The 24,422-nt window shown below is 52.8% G+C and overlaps 1 protein-coding gene across 2 annotated transcripts in view; it reads left to right on the top strand.

Moving 5' to 3' along the window:
• The window catches only part of LYST (lysosomal trafficking regulator), a 3,192,287-nt gene that overhangs the window by 3,153,946 nt on the left and 13,919 nt on the right, over nucleotides 1–24,422 (top strand). For both annotated transcript variants that reach the window (XM_078648813.1, XM_078648812.1), the window contains one exon: nucleotides 127–198. In XM_078648813.1, coding sequence (XP_078504939.1) covers nucleotides 127–198 — 72 coding nt within the window. The remainder of the gene's footprint in view (nucleotides 1–126; nucleotides 199–24,422) is intronic.

Raw genomic sequence — 24,422 nt, 5'->3', positions numbered from 1 at the left:
TTGTTGTACCTTGTTAGAGATATTCAGAAAGCTGATGTCTAACTAAATCTTGATTGTGAATCCCTACAAAGATTTTAATCTACTTCTCCTCTTTCTTGATCTAATTTTTATTTTTCCATATTTTAGGTTATGGAGCACTTGGGACCTAAAGCCAGTCAGAGAAATCACATTTCCAAAATCAAATAAACCTATAATCAGGTAATACTTTTTCAGATTTTTTTCTTCAATATTAACAACAGGTAATGTAATGTTTTGAAAACAATCTGAACATTTGGAAGCCATGTACACACCCTCAAATGGCAACTTCTAGGTTTGTTTGCTAGTAATTCAAGTATATTTTCCTATTTAAACTGGGGAATTGCCAGCCTTGAGGGAAGATGTCTGCAGACTAATCTCCATCCCAAACGATTCAGAATGCAATAGGCAGGGTCTGCTCATTTCGGAGTCTGAGAGGGGTGCTGTAGTGCTTCCAGTTCCCAAAAAGGGTGATGGATCCCAACCAGGCTCTGTATATACTATACCATAGAAAAGGTATAGCGTGCAAAGAGTCCAGGGAGTCCCCAGAGGTTTGGCAGAGGCTAAATTAGGTAAGTACTAACAACTCATCAATAGTCACACAAATGCGTAGATAAATGTAAAATGTGCCAACTCTGGTAAGGTGGTGTTTGGCAAAATCGGAGGGGCGCTATAGAAATCCACTGATAGACCTCTAGCTGAAGATTCCTGATCCTTGAATTTCCCAGGCATTAGACTGGATCTGGAAGATTTTTCTTTGAGCAATACCCCTGCGCACTAGTAGGTGGTGTTGGTCAGCTTTGCGTGACGTCGTCTGCCAGGAGTGACGTCCATGTCACCTATATAGGCGACCCCTCGGGCGCTGATTTCAGTTCTTTTATTTCCACCCCAGTCAAGCGCTGGGTCATGAAGTGATCTACCCTCTGTCACTTTTTGACAGGCTTTTTTCGACTTTTGTCAACCCTGTTTTTTGGTGTGAAAGTTTTGTCCCATGTCTAGGAAGCCTTCTGGGTTCAAACTGTGCAGTGCCTGTCACCACACCATGTCGATTACAGGCCCCCACCTGGTTTGCCTGTGTTGCCTGGAGCTCAAAGTAATCCTCTGGCTATGGCTCCAAAGGCTTTGAGGGAGCTACATTGCTGTGCGCGACTCCTAGTAGATCTCATTCACGGTCGAGAGGGAAACTAATTTGCCTCAGTTTTGTGCGGCCTGACCCTACCGGCATGCCTTCGTGCCCTGTGGGGTCAGACGGAGCTCCATCGGGTTTCCCTGCTCACAGTTCTGGCGCTGATTGCCCCTCCCCCCCAATCCCCATGGATTTGGTCCGACACAGATTGTGCCATTGTGACCTTCACCAATGCCGGCCTGATGCTCCCGGCGCTGCCAGTGCTCCCTATTGCCACCAGGCCCATTCTGATCCCCAATGACCCTAAACCGCATCGAATGATGCAGATACCGGCACCAACCAAACCTACAGGTCCTAGGTTGTTTTATGATCCCTATTCTGAGGTGCTGGTAGTGGGAAAATATTGGGAGGGCTCGCTGGACACTATAGAAGACCAGCCTTATCAGGAAATGGACTGGTATGAGGAATTGGGTGAGGCCATTGAACTGGACACCTATCTAGATTCAGCATGCTTTTTCTCCCTACTGTGGCTGAGGAGGGAGCATCATTTGCTTCAGCTCAGTTCCGTGGCGGTCAAGACTAATATCTTGACGGAGGTCCTGCAGCCTGATGTCTCCTCTTTGGAACTCTTGTTGTCCTTCAATGAGGCCCTTACAGATGTCCTACTGAGAACCTGGTCCAGGCCCAGCACATCAGCTCTGGTGAATAAGACAATGCCCGATCCAGGTGACCCAGGTTTCCTCGCTACCCACCCTACCCTAGAGAGCATGGTAGTCCAAGCCTCTACCTCCCTTGGCCCATTTCCTTTAGCTCCACAAGATATGAAATCCAAGAAGCTGAATAGTTAGGGCATAAATATGTTTTCTTCCACAAGCCTTGCATTGCGATTGGTGAACACTGCTTGCTTATTGTGCCTTTATTCTAAATCCCTAAGGGAAACGTTAGCGCAAGTGCTGCCACAGGTCCCAGAGGAGGCCTGGGCCGTTCTCTCCCATGCAGTGTCATACTGGAGAGATGCAGCAAAGTTCACCAGAGAACTTCTGGCTTTTTGGGGAATGTGCAGGCCTCTCTAATGGACCTGCCCTTTGATGGCTTCAGAGACAAGGCAGGCATGGAGATGGAGTGCTTTAAAGACTCACAAGTCTGCCTTTTGCCCCTTTCGTGGCTAAGGAATGGGCTTTCAGCCATGCCAGCCCTATCCCAGCCACAAGACACCGCAAGTTCGACAACCTCTATGCAGCCAACGGCACAGCTCGTTCCGATCCCGTGGGTGGGGAGACCTGAAGTCAGGTCAAACCGCCCGACTGCAGCCTCAGTCTTCAAACCCTCCTAGTCTTGCCCTTCTAGATCATAGGCGGCCAGTTGGTGGCAGGATCATAAAACACCTCCACTACTGGCAGACCATCACATTAAACAGGTGGGTCCTCCAGATAATACGAAGGGACTACTCCTCTTAATGCCTCCATCTCCCCTCCATGCCTCCATCTTATGACTGGCTGACATAGGATCATCTAATTGTTTGTCCAAGGGAGCCATAGAGAGTGTTCTAGAGCCAGAAGTAAGCTGTAGTTGCTATTCTCGCTACTGTCTGGTCCCAAAAATGGACAAGGGCCTTCGTCCTATCCTAGACCTATGAGCCCTCAACTACTTCCTCAAAAAGGAAAAATACAAGACGCTCACTCTAGCTCAGGTCCTGTTTGCCCTGGACCCAGGAGACTTGATGGTAGCGTTGGACTTGCTGGACGCCAATTTTCCTATTCCTGTCCGGCCTGCTCATCGGCGTTACCTGCGGTTTATGGTCGGCCACAAGCATTTTCAGTTCACTGGGCTCCCTTTTGGCCTTACCAATGCCCCTCAGGTGTTGACCAAGGTGATGGCAGCCTATCTGCGGAGATCAGGGGGCCCAGTCTTCCCGTCTTCCCCTACCTCGACGACTGGCTGCTGAAGGCGGGCTTGCCCAGGCTTTCGTCTCCCACCTCCAGGCTACGGCAAACCTTCTGCATACGCTGGGGTTCACTATCAATGTGCCAAAGTTACACCTGACTTCCTCTCAGAGGCTCCCTTTCACCTGAGCCATTTTTGATACGGTGCAGTTTCGGCTTATGCTCCTGAATGGTGAGTCCAGTATATTTAGGCTACGATACCGATGTTTAAGCCTGTACCCTGGATTTCAGTGAGAATGACCCCGAGGCTACTGCGCCTCATGGCCTTCTCCTTCCTGCTAGTGACACATGCCAGATGGCATATTTATTCATTATCGGATTTGTAATGCGCATGGCTGACCCAGCAGCGGGGTGTCCCAGCGCCGCCAAAGACTTAAGAGTGAGCGGGGAAGGAAGAAATTACGCCGGGAATGGCCAGGTCTTTATGGCTTTACAAAATGCAAAATGAGTTTGGATCCCTCTGATAGAAACTGGGAGCGAATTCCATAGTCTCGCCGCAAGACTACGAAAAGCGCGGCCTCCAGCTCTGGCTCTTAAGACTCGAGGAATACAGATCAAGCCTTGATCGGTAGCCCTTAAAGTGCGCCGCGGCGCATAGAAATCTAGCAAATTGGCCAGTCCCAAAGGTGCTTGTTGAGTCAGAATCCTATAAGACACGCAGAGCATTTTAAACTGGATTCGTTTTTCAACTGGCAGCCAGTGTAGTTTAGGTAAGACGTGGGATACGAAACAAAACTTCGGGAGAGCCACGAGAATGAGCGCCGCTGCATTCTGTATACTCTGCAGGCGCCTAATACTGGACTTATTGGCACCCAAGTAAAGAGAATTACCATAGTCCAGTCTAGATAAGATAGTCACCTGAACAATGGTTTGACGCACTTTTGGAGGAAAAAAACCCAGGAGAGGTTTTAATCCTCAGAGCCCGACATAGCCATAGCCATCCCGGGCGGCTACAAGATCACACGAAGGGATCGCGCCAACGGACCCGGAGGAGGAATAGCCATCGTCCACAAGTCCACCCTCAAGGTCGCCACCCATGCAGAGGACACCCTCAACACCGCTGAACACCTGCACTTCCGGATCCACACCGACCCCCAACACCACATTCAGAGGAACACTCATCTACAGACCCCCCTCGGACTCAGTTCAGCGACTCCATCGCGGACCTCGCCAGCACCCACGCACTCGCCTCCACGGACTACATCCTCCTCGGGGACCTGAACTTCCACCTCGAGAACAACAACGCCAACTCCGCCACCCTGATCGACAACCTCGGCCTCAGACAACTCGTCACCGCACCCACCCACACCGCCGGCCACACGCTGGACCCCGTCTTCTCCACAGGCACCCACGTCGCCTTCGACCACACCACCGAACTCCACTGGACCAATCACCGCTGCCTCCATTTCACCTTCAAGAAACCAAACACGCACCACCGCACCCAACTGCTGCCTCGCCGCTGCTGGAGCTGATCACCACCCTTGCCCAGAACCCACCCACCAACCCAGACACCACAGCCCGCAACCTCAAACAGTGGTTTGACGACTGCGCCAATACCCTCGCCCCGCTCAAGAAACCCTCCAACAGCCACGCTAGCAAGAGAGCCACCTGGTTCACCGACGAGCTCCAGACCTCCAAACGCGCATGCCAGAAACTGGAGAAAATATGGCTCCACAAACACACACCAGACAACCATGCAGCCCACAAGGATGCCACCCGCAGACAACACCGCCTCATCAGATTAGCCAAGAGATCCTCCTTCAAAGATCGCTTGGATAACAACGCACATGACAGCGAAGAGCTCTTCAGCATCGTAAAGGAGCTCTCCAACCCCAGTGCCAACGTCAACGACATCCCGCCCTCACAAGAACTGTGCGACTCACTAGACATCTTCATCCACCGCAAGATCACCGACATCCACGACAGCTTCAACACCACGACCGCCCGGACTACGCCAGACTCCAACTCCCCTGTGAACAGCCCCAGCGCCATCCGCCTGACCGCCTGGTCCAACGTCAACGACGACGAGACACCCAAAGTCATGACCCAATCCACTCAGGATCTCCGTCAGTCCCGTGCCCACACCACGTATTCAACAAAGCAGACGCAGCCATCGCACCCCAACTACAGAAAGTCATCAACATCTCCTAAACAGCGACATTCCCGGAAAGCTGGTAGCAAGCCGAAATCAACGCCCTCCTCAAGAAGCCCAAGGCGGACCCCAAGGACCTCAAGAACTTCCGGACCATCTCCCTGCTCCCGTTCCCGGCAAAGGTCAACGAGAAAATTGTCAACAGGCAATTGGCCCGCGACTTGGAAGACAACAACATCTTGGACCCGTCCCAGTCCGAATTCAGATGAAACCACAGCACCGAGACAGCCCTCATCGCCGCCACTGACGACATCAGGCGCCAACTAGACAACAGCGAAACATCAGTCCTCATCCTCCTGGACCTGTCGGCCGCCTTCGACACGGTCTGCCATCGCACTCTAAAGATACGCCTCCTAGAAGCCGGAATCTAAGAGAAGGCCCTTGACTGGACCCCGTCCTTCCTCTCTGGCAGAACCCAGAGCGTCCGCCTCCCACCCTTCCGATCCGAAGCCACTGACATCATCTGTGGCGTCCCGCAGGGCTCATCCCTCAGCCCGACACTGTTCAACATCTACATGGCCCCCCTCGCACAAGTGGCCCGCCATCACGACCTCAACATCATCTCCTACGCCGACGACACCGCCAAAACCAACCTCCACGAGGGAATGAAGGCCGTCACCGACTGGATGAGGAGCAGCCATCTGAAGCTGAACTCGGACAAGACGGATGTACTCATCCTCGGACCCACCCCCTCAGCCTGGGATGACTCCTGGTGGCCAACCACACTGGGAACAGCACCAACACCCACGGACCATGCACCCAACCTAGGATTCATCCTCAACTCCTCACTCTCCATGTCTAAGCAGGTCAACGCCATCTCCTCCTCCTGCTACAACACCCTCCGCATGCTCCACAAGATGTACAAGTGGATCCCGACCGAAACAAGAAGAACGGTGACACAGGCCCTCGTCAGCAGCAGACTGGACTAAGGCAATGCACTCTACGCAGGAATCCCAGCCAAACACCTACGACGACTACAATGCATCCAAAACGCCTCCGCCCGACTGATCGTCAACCTCCCCCGACGCAGCCACATCACCCCCCACCTGAGAGACCTACACTGGCTCCCCGTCGACAAGAGGATCACCTTCAAGCTCCTCACCCACACACACAAAGCACTCCACAACGCCCGATCAGCCTACCTAAACAGCAGACTCAGCTTCTACACCCCCACCCGCCAGCTCCGCTCCACCAGCCTTGCCCTCGCCGCTGTCCCCCGCATCCAACGAACGACCTCCGGCGGCAGATCCTTCTCCTACCTCGCCGCCAAGACCTGGAACACCCTCCCTACCCACATACGGCAGTCCCAAGACCTACTCACCTTCAGAAGACTCCTCAAGACCTGGCTCTTCGAGCAGTAGCAGCACCCCCCTCCCCTCAGCGCCTTGAGACCCTCACGGGTAAGTAGCGCGCTCTACAAGTACTCGGATTGATTGATTGATCCTCGCAGGAGCCAAAAGCAGGTCCCTGCTGTGAGAAGTTGGCCTGGTATATGATGTTCACTATTCTAGTGAACACCTTGCACCAGTCCAAACAACCCTTATGGTGATGGTTGTAAGTCAACCTTATAGACCAGCTATCCTAGTGGTAGCGTGGACAGAACAGTCTTAGGCTAAAAGACTCTTGAGGGCGTGTAAAGCCAGCTGTTTTACCATATGTAACCCCTTGAATATCAAATGAAAGGACACCACACAGGATATATATAAAATATATATGTATTTATGTACTAACACACTCCTCTGAACACTTTATGAGATCAGAGGCAAAAGCACATCACAAGATACTTAGTCAGAATACATTAAGTTGCACAATTTACAGTTAGGCCCTAGGGGCGAAGCAAACCATATACTAAGAGAGTGGTATAAGTACCACGTCACGAGAAAAGGAAAGGCCTAGGGCCTAGAAAATCGCTGGGGTTACACTACCTGAACCTTAGGTTGGGAGTAGGAGGCCCACAGGTGGCACGTGCAGTGTCTTTACACACACGCGTGAGTCAATGCAAAGTCAATAAGAACTTAGAAGTTAGAAAAAGAAGGATTCAGGTCCCTTCCGGTCTAGCTAGGAGGAAACAACTAAAAACCTAGACACTTGGATAGTCAATACCCTTAGGAGCACTGAAGTACTCGCGTTACCTCACCCACGGACGGCTGGTGCATAGGTGTGAAGATGTGTCGGGTTTCGTCGTTAAAGCCTATGGAGACCTGGAGAAAGATGCTGCAGGCGACCCGGGTGGATCCGAGGGTGGATCAAGGATGAAGAGGACCTGAAAGCAGAGGGGACAGAATCTGGGTCACTAGCCAGTGACCGGGTGGAACCAGGAAGGAACCAGACGACGTCGTGGAGCAATCAGGTGCTGTCGTGAAGCTTGTCTCTTCAGCCACACGGACCTGGAGGCGTCGAGGATGACCAGGTGCTGGAGGCGAGCTGTCCCGCGAAGGTTCTTGCAGTCAACACGCCTTGGCAAAGGCAACCCACGCAGGATTCAAAGAAGGCTTCTGGTGCAGACCAGCAAGGTCTGAGGTGCCTCACCTTTTCAGGGAGGCAAGGGACAGTCTGGGGCAACCAGACCAGCGAGTTGGTTCAAAAGGATTGTCGTCACAGAGGCTACTAGCCAACGGGCCATCAACCGGACAACGCGTCGAGCAGAACAGAAGCAGAAGGTCCCCACGCAGAACTCGTGGAGTGTGGAGGGCTGATCTACGGTGCAGGTGGAGCTCGGATTCGGGGCTTCTCAATCCCCAGTACACAGCTTCGAGGATACCTCAGGAGCTGCACAGTTAGCAAGTTGCAGGCTTTCCAAGATGTCCGGTCCCACGTGTCTCGTCGCCTCCATGGATCTCAGCTATGCTGCAGTCGTGAAGAGAGGGTCAGAGAAGTCTGGAAGTCTGGGTCTTGTCAGGCTCTGTGCTCGGGCCCCGGCAGGAGCGTCGACAAAGCAAGCCGTTGATTTGCTGGATGGTGCCTGGTTGCCCAGGGTGGTCACTCCTTGGCCACAAGGGAGATTCTTCAGTCTTCAGCAGAATGTCGAAGGTCCAGAGTTTCGTTTCATGTTTCAGTTCAGGATCAAATCTAAAGTCCTACGACTCAGCTCCTACCTTTATACAACGAAAAGGGGCTGGATTACTTTCTAGGTCCCTCCTATGGGTGGGACCAGGAAGGGGGGTGGTTACACCCCCTTTCCTTTGTCCAGTTTCGCGCCAGAGCTGGGGCTGGAGTGCCCCAGCAACCGGTTTGAATCGAGGTATGCATGGAGCACCTAGGGTGCTCCAGGCAGTGTCTCATTCTATTCAGCCCTCCCTGTCCCAATACACAAAGTCCTGTCTGGGGTGGTGCTGGTACCTCTCTGGACAGGAAACCTATTGTCCAAGCCTCCCCTGCCGGAGTTTCGTCCAGCAGCAGGAGGTCAGACTCGTGTCTGTTGCTGCAGCATCCATTTTGTGATGCTGGGGCTCTGTTTAACTTTTACCGGGTTTAACAGTAACTACATGTCTTCTCCCTCTAGAAGGGTGCAATGCTACCCCGCCGCCAGGACTGGCAGGGGGTAGTATTCCAAAGTGATTGACACCTTACATGACATGTTTTGATAAAGCAAAATCAAAGTTAGCATTAACCGTTAGGATTATAATGCACTTAAGAGAATATGGTATGGCTATATCATAGAACAGCTATAACGAGATGGTTCCGAAAGCTGCAGAGAGGCTCAGCTCATGCTAGGGCACCCTCTCACATAAAACCAAGCACTCTGCCTCCAGGATTGTCGAGGCCTGCCTCAGGACTGGCTCATAGGTTCTTATGTGTCTATATATATATGTAGATATAGGTATACTATATCTAAGTAAGGGGTGATTACACCACCTTACCCAGGTTGCAATTGCAGACCTGTGGTGTCAGTTTGGAGGGCCAGCCAGGGGTGGCATAATACATGCTGCAGCCCCTGGTAGTCCTTGGATGCACCTATGCTCTGGGTACCTATTGTACCCTACACAGGGACTCACAGAGGTGACCCAATATCCAATCTGGTATGTACCTAAAGTACATGCTTACAATTTAGAGAGAGAACAGCTAGGCTGCGGTCCTGATTAGCAGGGCTACAGCCAGACTAAAGTCGAAAAACCAGAGAATCACAGCAAAAAGTGGGGGTAACCATAGGAAGCAGACCCTACTCTCTTACAACCTGCCGGTGGAACATATTTTTAATCTATTGTAGAGAAAAAATGTATAGACCCTCTTTCTGCTTCTCTTTCTGATATTTTGCATTTTATTTTAAACTTTGGCCAGCAGGGCTCTGCTCTGGGAACTCTAAAAGGGTACCTTTCAGTCCTGTCTGCTGCTGCCAGACCAACCCTCATTTAAATTTCCCATTGTAAATAAATTCGTCACAGCCTTGTACATATGTTACCATCTTCCCCTTTCATTATTCCTCAATGAACCCCTGCCCAGTTGCTCCCTCTGACTGCTTACCATCAAAAAAATCTTTTTAGAGGCAATCACATCCGCCAGGAGGATGAACAATTTGCAGGCTTTGTCATTCAAGCCTCCTTACCTGACAGTATTCCCTAACAAGTTGGTGCTTAGCACTAGGGCCTCTTTCCTTCTGAAAGTGGTAACACCTTTCCATGTGCAATCTGTCACCTTGCCCACTTTCTATGCTCTGCCGCATCGCGCTAAGGAAGAGGAGCGACTCCACCGCCTGGATACAAAAAGAGCATTGTTGTTCTACCATGACCCCACAAAAGAATTCCAGGTGGATGACCAACACTTTGTGAGCTACGCTGGGGCAAAGAAAGGTTTTGCCGTGCAGTAGAGGATTATCTCACATTGGGTCATCCTCTGCATTAGGATTCGCTGAACTCTGGCAAAACAAAATAGCCTCCTGAAGGCTTAAGAGCTCATTCCACCAGACTTAAGGCTGCTACCACAGCGTTGCATTGTGGCATTCCAGTCCTTAACTTTTCTCTGTCAGCAACATGGGCATCCCTGCACATGTTTACCAAACATTACTGCCTCGACGGTCGGGTCCGCTGGGAAGGCCTCTTTGGCTGTTCTGTCTTGCAGGACTTTCCAGTCTAAACTTGTCCGCAGTTCCTCTGGAGATGGTATTGCTTGGATATCTATTCAAAGGTAAGGAATCTGTGGCTAGATGTCTCTATCAGATGGACAAGTTATTCACCTTCGTTAAGGCCTTATCAGGTAGAGACATGATCTAGTCACAGATTTCTTAATGACCCATCCATCCTCCCAACGTTGTGTACAAGTATCTGAAAGAGACAGTTAGTTGGAGATTCCTTACGTTCTAATTTTCCCCAGGCGTCAGACTGGATCTGGAGATCTTTCTTAGCAGTACCCCTGCGCGTCGTTAGGTAGTGTCAGTTGACACCGCGTCCGCCATCTCCGTCGTGGTTGCCAAAATCAGTTGCACTGACGTCAGTTATTTCTTTTTCCACGCCAGCCTAGCGCAGATTCAGAGAGAGCTACCCCTTACCTGTTTTTTAGCTAACCTTTTTCAACATTTTGTTGACCTCTTTTTTGAGTCTTCGAGTCCTGGTGCGTGAGGGATGGCCCAGCGTCGGACAGGTTTCAAGGCTTGCGACACCTGTCACAACCTAATGGCTGTGACTGATCCACACCTCCTGTGTCGGTGGTTTCTAGAGCATGACCCGAAGTTGGGCTCAAACTGCTGGTCCATGCAGCCGAAGACTTTGCAGGAGCGGTCATGAAAGATACTTGAGGCCCAATGGTCGGCTGCACGTCGTTCCAGGTCTCGTTCGAGAGGAAGGTCCAGATGCTGTTCGCTGAGCCCCCACTCCTCGTCGCACTCCAAGTCAGTTGACGCAACATGAGATTCGGAGTGTCATCACTCAAAGGCTCCATCTCCGGTGCCTGATTCAGTAATAACTCTGCACCTCCCCTCTTTTCCCGAAGCCAGAGCGTCCCCTGCCCAACTCCGCCAATTTTACGAGGCCTTACACCTAGTTTTTGGGCAGCCTGACTCCGCCAACGCCCTTCGGGCCTCACGTAGCGGGTAGTGGGTCTTCAACGCAGTGGCTCTGGCCTTGGCACCATAGGCTCCCCGCAGATCCAGTCCTGGATCCGGATTGACTCTGGTTGATCTCACTCGACCTTCCCCGGTGCCGATCCCAATGAAGCCCCCAGCACCGGCTGTCTCCTTCCTCATCCCTGAGATGGACCCGTACCGACATTGGAATCTACATCGTAGGGTACCATTGTTCCCCTGTTCATCCCTGGTGTTTATTACCACCCAGCTGGTGGTGATGAGGACTGGGAAGGGTCGTTGAACCCTTTAACTGACCAGCTTGAATAACCAGACTGGCGAGTGGACCAGGGTGATACCAGTGGTCTGGACACTTCCCCAGACCTTGGCATGCTTTCTCCCCCCTACTGTGGCTACAGAGGAGGCAGCGTTCTATGCTGTGGTGGTGCGAAGGTCTAGGACCTTGGTAATGGGTCTTGAGCTCCCTTCGGTGGCAGTTGGGATTAATCTCCTGACAGAGGTGCTCCAGCTTCGGCATCCACTTCTGAACCCCCATTGCCATTTAATGAAGCCCTCACTGACGTCCTCCTGGGCACCTGGTACAAGCCAAGCACAGGGGCTCCTGTGGAAAGGACGATTGCCCACTGCCCGGCCCCGGGCGACCCAGTGTTCCTCACCCAACACCCTTCCCCCGAGGGCTTGGTGGTCCAAGCCTCTTTAAATAGCTCATTTCCTTCTGCCCCTCTAGATAGGGAATCCAAGAAGCTGGACCATCTTGGGAAGCGCATGTTCTCTTTCTCCAGCTTGGCACTGCGGTCCATAAATACTGCATGCCTCTTGGGCCGATACTCCCATACCATCTTGGATATGGTTGCGCTGGTGCTGCCTCAGTGCCTAGAGGGTGCCAAGGCCGTTCTCTCACAGGCAGTGGCAGATGGGAGAGATTCAGCCAAATTCACTGTCAGATATGGACTGGATACCACCGACTCACTGGGCCGAACGATTGCCATATCTATAGCCTTAGGCGCGACTCCTGGCTGAGGACATCTGGCATTTCGGGGGATGTCCTGTCAACTTTGATGGACATGCATTTTGATGACTGTGGTCTTTTTGGCAACAAATCCGACTCGGCGCTGGAGCGCTTTAAAGATTCTAGGATTACGGCCAGATCTTTGGGCCTCGGTGCACCTTCTCACCCACCCCGATCTGCTTTTCGTCACCCCGCCTAGCCACTGGTTCACGCAGGCTGCCGAGCCTCTGCGTGGCCACGGACCTGGGACCCAGCAACCTTGTGGATCTTGGCGCCAGCGGGCGGGCCAATCCACAGCCCCCCCCATCCCGCCACAGACTCCAAACCTTCCTAGTCTGACATTTCAGGCCCATTAATTGTCAGTGGGAGGCAGAATTCGCCATCACCTCCCCCACTGGTAATCCATCTCGTCGGACAGGTTGTTTTTGCAAATCGTCCGAAGCTACCCCTCCCTCCATGCCACTGTCATTCAATCACATATTGGAGGATCATTTGGTGCTTCTCTGCCAGGAAGTCTCAGCTCTCTTGGCCAAGGGAACTACAGAGAGGGTCCCTGCACCAGAAATAGGTCATGTTTGCTATTCCTGCTACTTCCTGGTGCCCAAGAAGGACAAAGGCCTGCGTCCTATTCTAGACCTCAGGGCCCTCAACCGCTTCCTCCGGAAGGAGAAGTTCAAAATGCTCACATTAGCTCAAGTTCTGTCTGCCCTCGACTCCCGAGACTGGATGGTGGCATTGGACTGGCAGGACGCTTATTTCCATATTCCCATCCTGCCATCCCATAGACCCTATCTTCTGTTCAAGGTGGGCCACGAACACTTTCAGTTCACTATGCTCCCCTTTGGCCTTACCAGTACCCCTCTGGTGTTCACGAAAGTGATGGCGGTGGTCGCAGCTCATCTGCGCAGACTAGGAGTTCCAGTCTTCCCCTATCTCGACTACTGACTGTTGAAGGCGAGCTAGTCCCAGGCTGCCGTCTTCCACCTCCAGACTACAGCGAACCTCCTGCATTCGCTGGGGTTCACTATAAACGTGCCAAAGTCACACCTGACTCCCTCCCAGATGCTCCCTTTCATTGGAGCTGTTCTGGACACAGTGCAGTTTCGGGCCTATCTTCCGAAACAGCGAGTCCAGGATATTCGGGCTATGATACCGATGTTTCAGCCTCTATCCCATATTTCGGTGAGAATGACTCTCAGGCTGCTGGGACTCCTGCATCCTGCTGGTGGATCATGTCAGGTGGCATATGCGGGCTCTGCAGTGGGACCTGAAGTGACAGTGGGCGCAGCATCAGAGGAATCTTTCCTACTACGTTCAGATCTCATTGGGGACTGTGACACAGTTGCAGTGGTGGTTAACAAACCAAGATTGGGTCAGAGGGAGATCCCTCTCCCTTCCCCAACCAGATCTAACGTTAGTGACGGATGTGTCACTCCTGGGATGGGGCAGCCATCTGGGGGAGGCAGAGATCAGAGGCTTCTGGTCTCGGGTGGAGTCCAGGTTTCATATCAACTTGCTGGAGCTCCAGGCGATCAGACTTTCACTGAAAGCATTCCTTCTCTCTCTCTCAAAGGGAAAGTGGTGCAGGTGTTCACAGACAACACCACCACCATGTGGTACTGCAGCAAACATGGTGGGTGGGGTCATGGACCCTTTGTCAGGAGGCTGTCTGCCTCTGGACATGGCTGGAACATCAGGGCATTACCCTGATGGTTCAATACCTGATGGGTTCTCTGGATGCCAGGGCAGACAAACTCAGCCGTAGGTGCTTGATCGATCACGAATGGCGTCTTCATTCAGAGTTGGTGCAAGATCTCTTTCAGCGGTGGGGAGAGCCTTGGTTAGATCTGTTTGCCACCCAAAAGAGCACCCAATGTTAGCAATTCTGCACATTGGAGTTTCTAAGGCGGCACTCGCTCGGTGACGCTTTTCTTCGCCAGTGGAACTTCGGCCTCCTGTACACCTATCTGCCTGTACCACTTCTGCCCCAAGTGCTCAAGAAGATCAAGCGCGACCAAGCCCAAGTTATTCTTATGGCTCTGGACTTGGCACGAAGAGTCTGGTACCCTGAGGTCTGGAGCATGGCCATCGATCCTCCTATCAGACTGCCCCTTCAGGAGGATCTTCTGTTGCAGCAGCAGGGGACGGTCCTTCACCCAAACCTCTCCAGTCTCCACCTCCTTGCATGTAGTTTGAGCTGCACCAGTTGACAGCTTGCGACCTTCCACCCGAAGTCTGTGATGTTATTTTGGCTGCCAGGCGGCCCTCCACTAAGACAGCATACGCCTGTCGATGGAACAGGTTTTTGGAATGGTGCACAGCAAAGGCTCTGGTTCCCCTTTCTGCCCCTCTTTCTGAGGTTCTTTTGTTCCTTCTCTCTTTGGCCTAGCAGTGCTCAGCTCTTGGCACTCTTAAAGGCTGTCTGGCAGCCATTACTGCTTTTCTTCGGCTACCAGATCATCCCTCTTTAGGTCCCTTATTGTAAGTAGGTTCTTTAAAGGCATTATTCATCTTTCCTCCGTCTACTTTCATAATGCCTCAGTAGGATTTGAACCTGATGACTTACCTTATGTGCGCTTTCTGCATGCCTCTTCACAACTGTCCTCTTACACTTCTGATGCTGAAGACTGCTTTTCTTGTTGCCATCACCTCTGCTCGCAGAGTGAGTGAGCTTCAAGCCCTTTCTTCTAAGCCCTTTCTTCTCTGTGCATCCGGACGAAGTGATGCTTCGCACAAGACCCTTGTTCCTACCTAAAATTGTCACTCCTTTTCACATCGGACAGACTATCACTCTGCCCACCTTTTTCCCACCTCTGCACCCTTCCAAGGAGAAGGAGAGACTCCACCATCTGGACCTCAAACAGGCACTGTCTATCTACCTTGACCACACAAAGGATTTCCGGGTGGACGACCAACACTTTGTTGGCTATGTGGGTGCCAAGAAAGGTCGGGCTGTGCAAAACAGTACCATCTCTAGATGGGTCGTCCTCTGTATAAAGATTTGTTACGATTTAGCTAAAAATATTCCTCCAGTGGGGCTGCAAGCTTACTCCAATAGGGCTGCAGGGGCAACCACTGCATTGGCATGCAGAGTACTACTCCTTGATATATGCCAGGCGGCAACAGTGGCATCTCTGCACACATTTACCAGACACTATTGCCTGGACAGTCAAGTCAGGAGGGAAGGATATTTTGCCCGTTCGGTCCTCCAGGATTTTCTGGTGTGAACTTGGCTTGCAGACCCTCCTCCAGGTATGGTATTGCTGGGGTATCTATTCTAAGGTAGAATCTACAACTAACAGTCTCTTTCAGATGAACAAGTTACTTACCTTCAGTAATGATGTATCTGGTAGAGACTTATGTTAGTTGTAGACTCCTTACCTCCTCACCCATCCTCCCCTCTCTGCGAACTGATTTCTAGGGATAGGGACTTGCTTTCAGGGCCCTAGTTGTGGCGCACCATTGGTCAGTGTCTTTTATGGCTCTGCGCTTCTGGCGTGGAAAGTCGTGTCAGAACTGATGTCAGCGTGCAGGGGCGGCGTCTACGTAGGCACCGTGACGTTATTCCGGTGACCATGACATCGACGACAGATTCCACCTACCGACGCACAGGGGTATTGCTGAAGAAAAAAATCGCTAAATCCAGACTGACTCCTGGGGGATATTCTAAGGAAAGGAGTTTACAACTAGCATATGTCTTTACAGGATACATGGTTACCAAAGGTAAGTAACTTGTTCTTTTAAGTTATTAGTTTGTGAATTTATAATACTAATATAAGAACAGTTTTTTTCAGGATTGGAGTGAATATAGTACATTTTGCCATTTAGTGTCCAACACCCTCCCCACAATGGTATGTAGTTTGTAGTTGTGCATAGTGTGTGGTTTTGTAAAATAATAAGGAATACATATCAATGTTTGTACATGTTTATGTTCTTGGCTTATTTTATTTAATGCACATTTTTAATTTTTAGTTTTGAGATATACATTTGTTTTAAGAAAAAATACATCATTTGTACATGTTACAGTGCTATATTATTTTTACATGTTGTTTTTATTTTTTGCTTTCGTTATAAACATTTGTTTTTCAGTTTAAAAAAACATGCAGCAGCAGTACAGGCCAGGCATAGGCAATGGCAACACTGCCTGATAGGTGATTTTAAACATTCCATACTTAGGGTGTACTATTACATGCTTCCTCACGCGGTTTGTGGTCTAATCATGCAATGGCACCCTTCGTGCATTTTTATCTTCAACAATGCTCACATAGGATTCAGAAATGCATCTCCACTGCCTAAGGCCCTCCTCGAAATTCCCATCTCACTTGCTTAGTTTCATATGTGTTTCTTCAGCCAGAGCCCACTCCAGCACATCCTGGCGCCAGAATTCTACTGTGGTGGCACCCTGCCTCATCCAAGTGATGGCTACTCTGTGCCTAGCTAGTTCCAGAGCAAGTGCAAGAACGTATATGCCATCTTACTTCCCTTTGGCTTTTTAACGTGACCCAACAAACAGTGAAACAGTAGACTGTCTATGTGAAAACTGGTGATCCTCCGTATGTCGAACACTACCCCTGTCCAGAAACATTGAACCACGGGGCACCACCAAGCCAGATACAGGAAATCCGCACCCCTGGCACCACATCGTGGGCAATCTTCAGACCGCTAGGGGGTTATGCAGTGGAGTTTCTTAGAAGTCCTATATGTCGAGTGTAAAAAGTTATAGTGCACCAGTTTGAAGCAGGCCTTGTAAGATACAGTGCGTGTAAGTCCACTTATGGCAGCCCATGTATTGTCCGGTAAGGGGGTGCCTAGGTCTACGTCCCATGCTGCTTGTGTTCTGGACGGGGGCCAGTTGCAATCTGTCTCATCACCCTGTACAACTGAGTTATCAGGTGTCATCCTGCACCATGGGATAATAATACGTTTAGTGTTTGTATGGCCTGCGGGGCAGCAGGATACTCGGGCCAAGTTATTCTGGCTATTCAGGCAAACCAGCATAGTGAAGGTAGTGCCTCTGTCCCACCGCTAAGTCCCCACAAGCTTGTTCTTATGCAATTATGTAATGAAGACACCAGGATACAAGTCACCCAAGATCTCCCATCCACCTTCCCTCCACACCTGAAAGGACATATGGTGCATCATTTGCCGGACCGTGCCAGTATCCTTATGGGGAGTTCCTAGTGAAAAGGGGCGCGCTTCAAGACCTGTTCCACATGCAGTTGCCATGTGTGCGGGCTGGCGCACTATGTAAGGTTGGTCCCTTGTGACTCCCGCATCTTCCATCAAGGCCACAGGCATTCGGTCCGCAGGTACCAGTCCCGCTAACAAACATTGCACCAGGTGAGGCATATGAGGTGCCAGGCGAGTTGCCAATAGTTTACACAGCAACTTTATATCTGCATTGATCATGGCACGCAGCCAGTAAGCTGCAGGGTCCGATTCATTTCCACCTGGTGTGAGGAACATGCAAATTTCCCCCTCCTTCATCGATGGGAGCAAAACACCTTTCTCAGTGCTTCCGTCAACAACTGCAGGAGTTCCTGCACTACTGTTGCTCAGAGCTCTTGATAAAACTTGGGCGGAAATCTATCCCTTCCCTGCTCCATTGCCCATGGAAGCCCCTTCAATGCCTTGTGTAATTCCTCTAGAATTAACTGGGCATCAAGAGCTTCCGCGTTCAGTGGCTCCATCCGCGGGAGAGGTAGGCCCTCCAGAAATGGTACATAGCGATCTGTCGTGAAAGTGGGGTCTGCCATGTACACTCACTGCAATTGCTTTTGAAACACTTCTACAGAGTAGCAACTCTGGTACCATCGGGTGAGATCAGATGCGTGGTCAGGGGTGGGGGTTTGCTCTGTACGAAGTATCCAAGCTAACAGGGAACCTGACTTATCCCTCTCTCTGTGCAGGCCCTGTCTATATTGCCCAAGTGTAAATCTATCTAAGCGATCCCAGATATCACTAATGCACCAGCTCCTGGTAATCGGCATCCAGGTGCGACAATCCCTCAGTCTGTGGCCAGGGCCTCCCCTTCCTCACGGAGCTCCCACTGGAGCTGGCTACGTACACTGCACATCAATGTTCCCTTCATCACTGCTTTCAGGGCATTCCATTCCGTAGCTGTACTAGTCGTAGCGCCCCAGTTAAATGTCTTATATTCTGTAAGCGCATGGAACAATGCCTCCCAGCCGGGTCCTCCAGAATATCAGCATACATCCTCCAGGATCAATCCACCTGCGTGGGCTGACCCGATTTCACTACACAGCTGACTGGGGAGTGATTGGACAAGAAGCATGCTAAGTGTGTCACCACGATTTCCTCCACTCTAGGTAACTCTGCCACCAGTATTCTGTCCAGTCTACTGCGTGTTGTGTGTAGCGGAATAGCAGGTATATATTCGGGTGGCTCAGTAGACATACATCGTTCATGTCCAGGTCTTGCATCACCCCACAGAGTTTGTTTGTCACCAGCGGTTTGATACCCGTCCTAGGGGGGTAGAATACCCACGTCTGCATCCAAAACACAGTTAAAGTCTCCCAACCCCAGGAGGGGCACGTCTGTCTTGTATTACCCGGTCCTGCATGTTTTGATAAAACATAGGGCATCTGTATTAGGGGCATAGGTATTCAATATAGTCAGATCCCGACCATCCAGAGTTTCCCTGAGTAGTACAAAGCGGCCACCTACATCAGCCTGCAGGTATGCAAGGGAGAACGGTACCCCTGGTGCCACCTATATTAAGGTGCCCCTAGCGTAGTTCGAAGGAGGAATGGAACAGCTGTCCCCGCAATTTTTTAGCTAATCGTGCGACTCCCGCATCGTCCAGATAGGTTTCCTGCAGGCATGCTATGGAGACTTTGTCTCTTTAAGAAGGTGAGTACTCTATCGCTTTGTGTAGGTACCTAATCCACTGACGTTCCAGATCATGAGTTTGAGTTCAGTCCACAACATGGTATGGTGCATGCATTAGTTGTCGCTCATCCGCCCCACCCCTGCCTTCTGACTGCTGCAAACTATGTAACCCAAACATATATCTCATAACCAAACCTCCCCCCCCCCCCATCTCCACCCACGGACAGACCTAGTTCAACTACGTGACTATCAATGCCCACCCCAAGCTATTGTTAGGACGTGCACAGCAGCCCTTATGCTCTCTGTTGGAGTTTCCCTGTAGTTGGACTTGCGCCCTAGGGGGGTCACACCAACCTGCTCAGGGAGGCCTATCATCTCTAGATGGGTCCTGAGTTCTACTTCAGCCCAAGCTGAACTCTCTAGATCATTGCCCAACTGGAACTCTACAGACAGGTTGGGGGATACTGCAACCCTTTTAGGGACAGTTAACCCAGATTTTCTATGGCCATGGGGTCATCTGTTCTGACACCATCAGTGTTGGTCACCTGGTACATGTACCCAGATAGAAGCTGAAGAGGGGACAGAAGTTTTCCTGTCACCATGGTGACACTTGCCCCTGTGTCCCTACAGGCTACAGCTTTCGGACCATTGATCAGTTGCCCTTGTATGTACTTGCGCAAGATTTTTTAACTTAAAGTAAAAGTTGCAAAACCCATGGCACCATAGCATATTAAGGTAGTGGCCTGGGCAGGGATCTGACTAGGCAAGGATCCACTTCATTACTCCCCTTAGAACCCAAGTCATTTTTTGGGTGCACTACTACATCTGAAAGAGACACGTTAGTGATAGATTCCTTACCTTAGAATATCCCCAGGCGTCAGACTGGATCTGGAAAATTCTGCACAGCAATACCCCTGCACGCCGGCAGGCGTCGTCCGCGTCGTCCGCGGCTCCGCGTCCGTCGTCGGCGTCGTTAGCGCCGGAATGACGTCGTCGGAGTACTTAGACGCCGCCCATGCGCGCTGACGTCGGTTCTTCTTTTTTCCGCGCCAGCTAGCGCAGATCCGGAGAAGCTCTACCCCTTAGTCTTTTTTTACTAAACTTTTCGATCTTTTTGATCATTTTTCTACTCGAGTCTTCGACTCCGACGGTGCCGGTAGGGATGCCCGTGTTCAAACTCTGTTCCAAGTGCGACCGACTGATGTCGGTTACCGACCCCCATCGCCGGTGCCTGAAGTGTTTAGGCCTCGACCACGACGACCGTACCTGCCCCGACTGCCGGGCCCTGACGTCGAAAGCTAGGCGGGAGCGGTCCCGCAAGCGGCTCGAGCTCCGGCAGTCGGCCCCGCGCCACTCCAGGTCCCGGTCCCACGGGAGGTCGAGGGACCGGTCGCGGGGTCGGAGTCCTCGCAGCTCCGGGAGTGGTCATCGGTCATCAGGATCCAAGTCCTCAGGTAAGAGGCATGAGAGGTCGGAGAGGCGTCATCGTTCCTCCGACCCACCCGACGCTCACGCGATGCGGCCGGGGGTTCGCGTGACTCCACCCACGCGGCTCCGACTGAGTCGCAGGCGTCGCCGCCTGCCCCACACCTTCGGGTCCCTGGGCATGGCGCGACGCCGGAGGAGATCGAGCGGTACCTCATGGCCATGAGGTCCCTCCCTCCTCAGCCGGGTTCCGTGGCGCCTTCGGGCCCAGCAGCCCCGGCTGGAGGCCCTAGCGGGTCGCGTGCTTCGGCCCAGGCGGCGCTGGCGACTTCGGTCCCGGCGCCGCAGGACCTCACCGGATCCGCTTCCAGATCCGGGTCGTCGCCGGTCGACCTCACGACCTCACCGGCGCTGGCCACGCGGGTGTCACCCCCAGCGCCCCTTGTGGACGCCGTCCCCAATGTTCCCTTCGGCCTACTCTGGTGCCGGAACGGCGCCGCTGGGCGTCGCTTCCGACGGCCTTTGGAGATTTTTATTTCCATGAGGAGGCCCCGTCTGTTGAACCTGTTCTACAGGAGATGGGTGACGAGGGTAATTGGGAGGGGTCTGCTGACCCTCTGGCAGAGGAATGCCAGTCTCAAGAGGACTGGACATATGAGCTTGGGGAGGCCAGTGGTATTGACACTTCGCCAGACACTGGATTTGTCTCCCCTCCCACCATGGCTACGGAGGAGGGGGCTGCTTACAGTGTAGTGTTGACGAGGGCGGCCAAGGCCTTAAACCTTGAGCTCCCCGTCGCGGCCGTGAGGACTAACCTCCTCACTGAGGTCCTTAAACCGCAGGCAAGCTCCAGTGAGCCACTGCTGCCGTTTAATGAGGCCTTTTGTGACGTTCTTGTGGGCACTTGGTACAAGCCCGCCTCAGGTCCGCCTGTGGATAGGAACGTGGCCAGACGCTACCGCCCGGCTCCAGGCGACCCATGCTTTTTGTCCACCCATCCCACCCCCGAGAGCCTGGTCATCCAGGCCTCCACTTCCCAGACCGCATTCCCGACGGCCCCGCCCGATCGGGAATCCAAGAGGTATGAACAGTTCGGAAAGAAGGTGTTCTCGTCCCTGAGTTTGGGACTGCGGTCTGTCAATACCGCATGCCTCTTGGGCCGCTACACCCACACCCTGTGGGATACGGTCGCGGACGTGCTGCCACAATGCCCGGAGGAGGTCCGGGCTAAACTCGCCCAAGCCCTTGCGGAGGGTCGAGATGCAGCGCGATATTCCATCCGGTGTGGGCTGGATACCACGGACTCACTGGGCAGGGCCATGGCAACGGCGGTAACGGTTCGACGCCACGCCTGGTTGAGGACCGCCAACTTTTCGGCCGATGTCCAGTCCGGTCTTCTGGACATGCCGTTCGATGGTCGTCGCCTCTTTGGCGACAAGGCAGACCATGCGCTTGAGCGTTTCAAGGACTCCAGGGCTACGGCCAAGTCCTTGGGCCTCTCGGCCCCACGCCAGCAATCGGGTGCCTTTCGCTCCTTTCGTGGCCACGGAAGGGGCGCCCCCACACGAGCTGCCAGCCACGCACCGCAGAATGTTCAGCAGCGCGGTGGTGGCCGTGGAAACCGCCGTAACGGTGGTCGGGGACAGCGGCGAGCCCAGCCCACACCTCCCTCCGCAGCACCTGCCGCAAAACCTTCCTAGTCCGTGTTTTCAGGCCCATGTGACGCCAGTGGGTGGCAGGGTTCGCCATCACCTCTTCCACTGGCGCAATGTCACGTCGGACGGGTGGGTGCTGCAAATTGTCCGAAGGGGCTACTCCCTCCCCGTCAAGGCAACCCCTCCAGCCATGCCACCGAGTTTCAGGGGATCATTTGCGACTTCTGCAGGAGGAAGTTACGGCCCTCTTGGCCAAGGGGGCCATCAAGCGCGTTCCTGGGCCAGAAGTAGGGTGTGATTGCTACTCCCACTACTTTCTGGTACCCAAGAAGGGCAAAGGGGGCCTACGCCCTATCTTGGACCTACTCTCGGAAGGAGAAGTTCAAAATGCTGACACTAGCTCAGGTCCTAGCTGCCCTGGACCCGGAAGACTGGATGGTAGCGTTGGACTTTCAGGACGCTTATTTCCACATCCCCGTCCTGCCGGCCCACCGACGCTACCTGCGGTTCACGGTTTGCCACGAACACTTTCAATTTACCGTGCTCCCCTTCGTCCTTACCAGCGCCCAACGGGTGTTCACAAAGGTGATGGCGGTGGTCGCAGCTCATCTGCGCAGGGTAGGGTTTTCTGTCTTCCCCTACCTCGACGACTGGTTGTTGAAGGCGGGCTCGCCCCAGACAGTCGGCAGCCACCTCCAGACTACGGCAGATCTCCTGCATCAGCTGGGTTTCTCCATCAATGTGCCAAAGTCACACCTGTGTCCCTCTCAGAAGCTCCTCTTCATCGGAGCGGTTCTCGACTCGGCGCAGTTTCCGGTTTATCCTCCCGAGCAGCGGGTCCGGGATATTCAGGCTATGATTCCACTCTTTCAGCCTTTATCCCGGGTATCGGTCAGGTTGACGCTGCGGCTTCTGGGGCTGATGGCCTCCTGCATCCTTCTGGTGCATCACGCCCGGTGGCGGATGCGGGCTCTGCAGTGGGACCTGAAGTTTCAGTGGGCCCAGCATCAGGGCAACCTTTCCGACCATGTCCTGATCTCGGAGGGCACTGCGAGACAGCTGCAGTGGTGGCTCACGGACCGCGATTGGGTCAGTGGCAGATCCCTCTCCCTTCCCCAGCCGGAGCACGTAGTTGTGATGGACGCGTCCCAGCTCCATATCAACCTTTTGGAGCTGCGGGAGATTCGTCTAGCACTGAAGGCATTCATCCCCTCTGTCCGGGGGAGTGTAGTGCAGGTGTTCACGTACAACACCACCGCCATGTGGTACTGCAACAAGCAGGGCGGGGTGGGGTCGTGGACCCTTTGCCAGGAGGCTCTGCGCCTCTGGCAGTGGCTGGAACAGCAGGGCGTGACCCTGGTGGTTCGACACCTTGCATGTTCTCTGAACGCCAGGGCGGACGAACTCAGCCGTCGGTGCATGATGGATCACGAATGGCGTCTGAACTCGGACGTGGCGCAAGGCCTCTTTCAGCAATGGGGAGAGCCTTGGTTAGATCTATTCGGCACCGAAGAGAACGCGCAATGTCATCAGTTCTGCGTGTTGGAATTTCCAAGGCGGCACTCGCTCGGCGACGCTTTTCATTGCGTGTGGAGTTGCGGTCTGTTATACGCCTTTCCGCCTATACCACTTCTGCCCAGAGTGCTGAAGAAGATCAAGCGCGACCGGGCCCAAGTCATCCTTGTGGCTCCGGACTGGGCACGAAGGTACTGGTATCCAGAGCTACTCAGTATGTCAGTCGATCCCCCGGTTCGTCTGCCTCTTCAGGAGGACCTTCTGTCGCAGCAGCAGGGGACGGTCCTCCACCCGAACCTGTCCAGTCTCCACCTCCATGCTTGGAGATTGAGCGGCGACAGTTGAGGCCATTTGACTTGCCTCCTGAAGTCTGTAATGTCATTCTGGCAGCCAGGCGTCCCTCCACTAAGTCGGTATACGCCTGCAGGTGGAACAGATTTGTGGCATGGTGCACAGCAAAGGCTGTGGATCCTCTTGCTGCCCCTCTTTCTGAGGTTCTTCTCTTCCTTCTTTCTCTGGCCCAGCAGGGCTCTGCTCTGGGCACTATCAAGGGCTACCTTTCTGCCCTTTCAGCCTTTCTAAGGCTGCCTGATCAACCTTCTTTGTTCAAGTCCCCTATTGTAAATCGATTTCTGAAGGGCATCACACACACATTCCCTCCTGTTCCGTTTGTGATGCCTCAGTGGGACTTGAACCTTGTCCTTACGTTTCTAATGT

Source organism: Lissotriton helveticus, chromosome 6, assembly GCF_964261635.1.
Source record: "Lissotriton helveticus chromosome 6, aLisHel1.1, whole genome shotgun sequence".
Taxonomy (NCBI): Eukaryota; Metazoa; Chordata; class Amphibia; order Caudata; family Salamandridae; genus Lissotriton; species Lissotriton helveticus.
The sequence above is the reverse complement of the archived record's forward strand: the minus strand, read 5'-3'. Positions and strand labels throughout refer to the sequence as shown.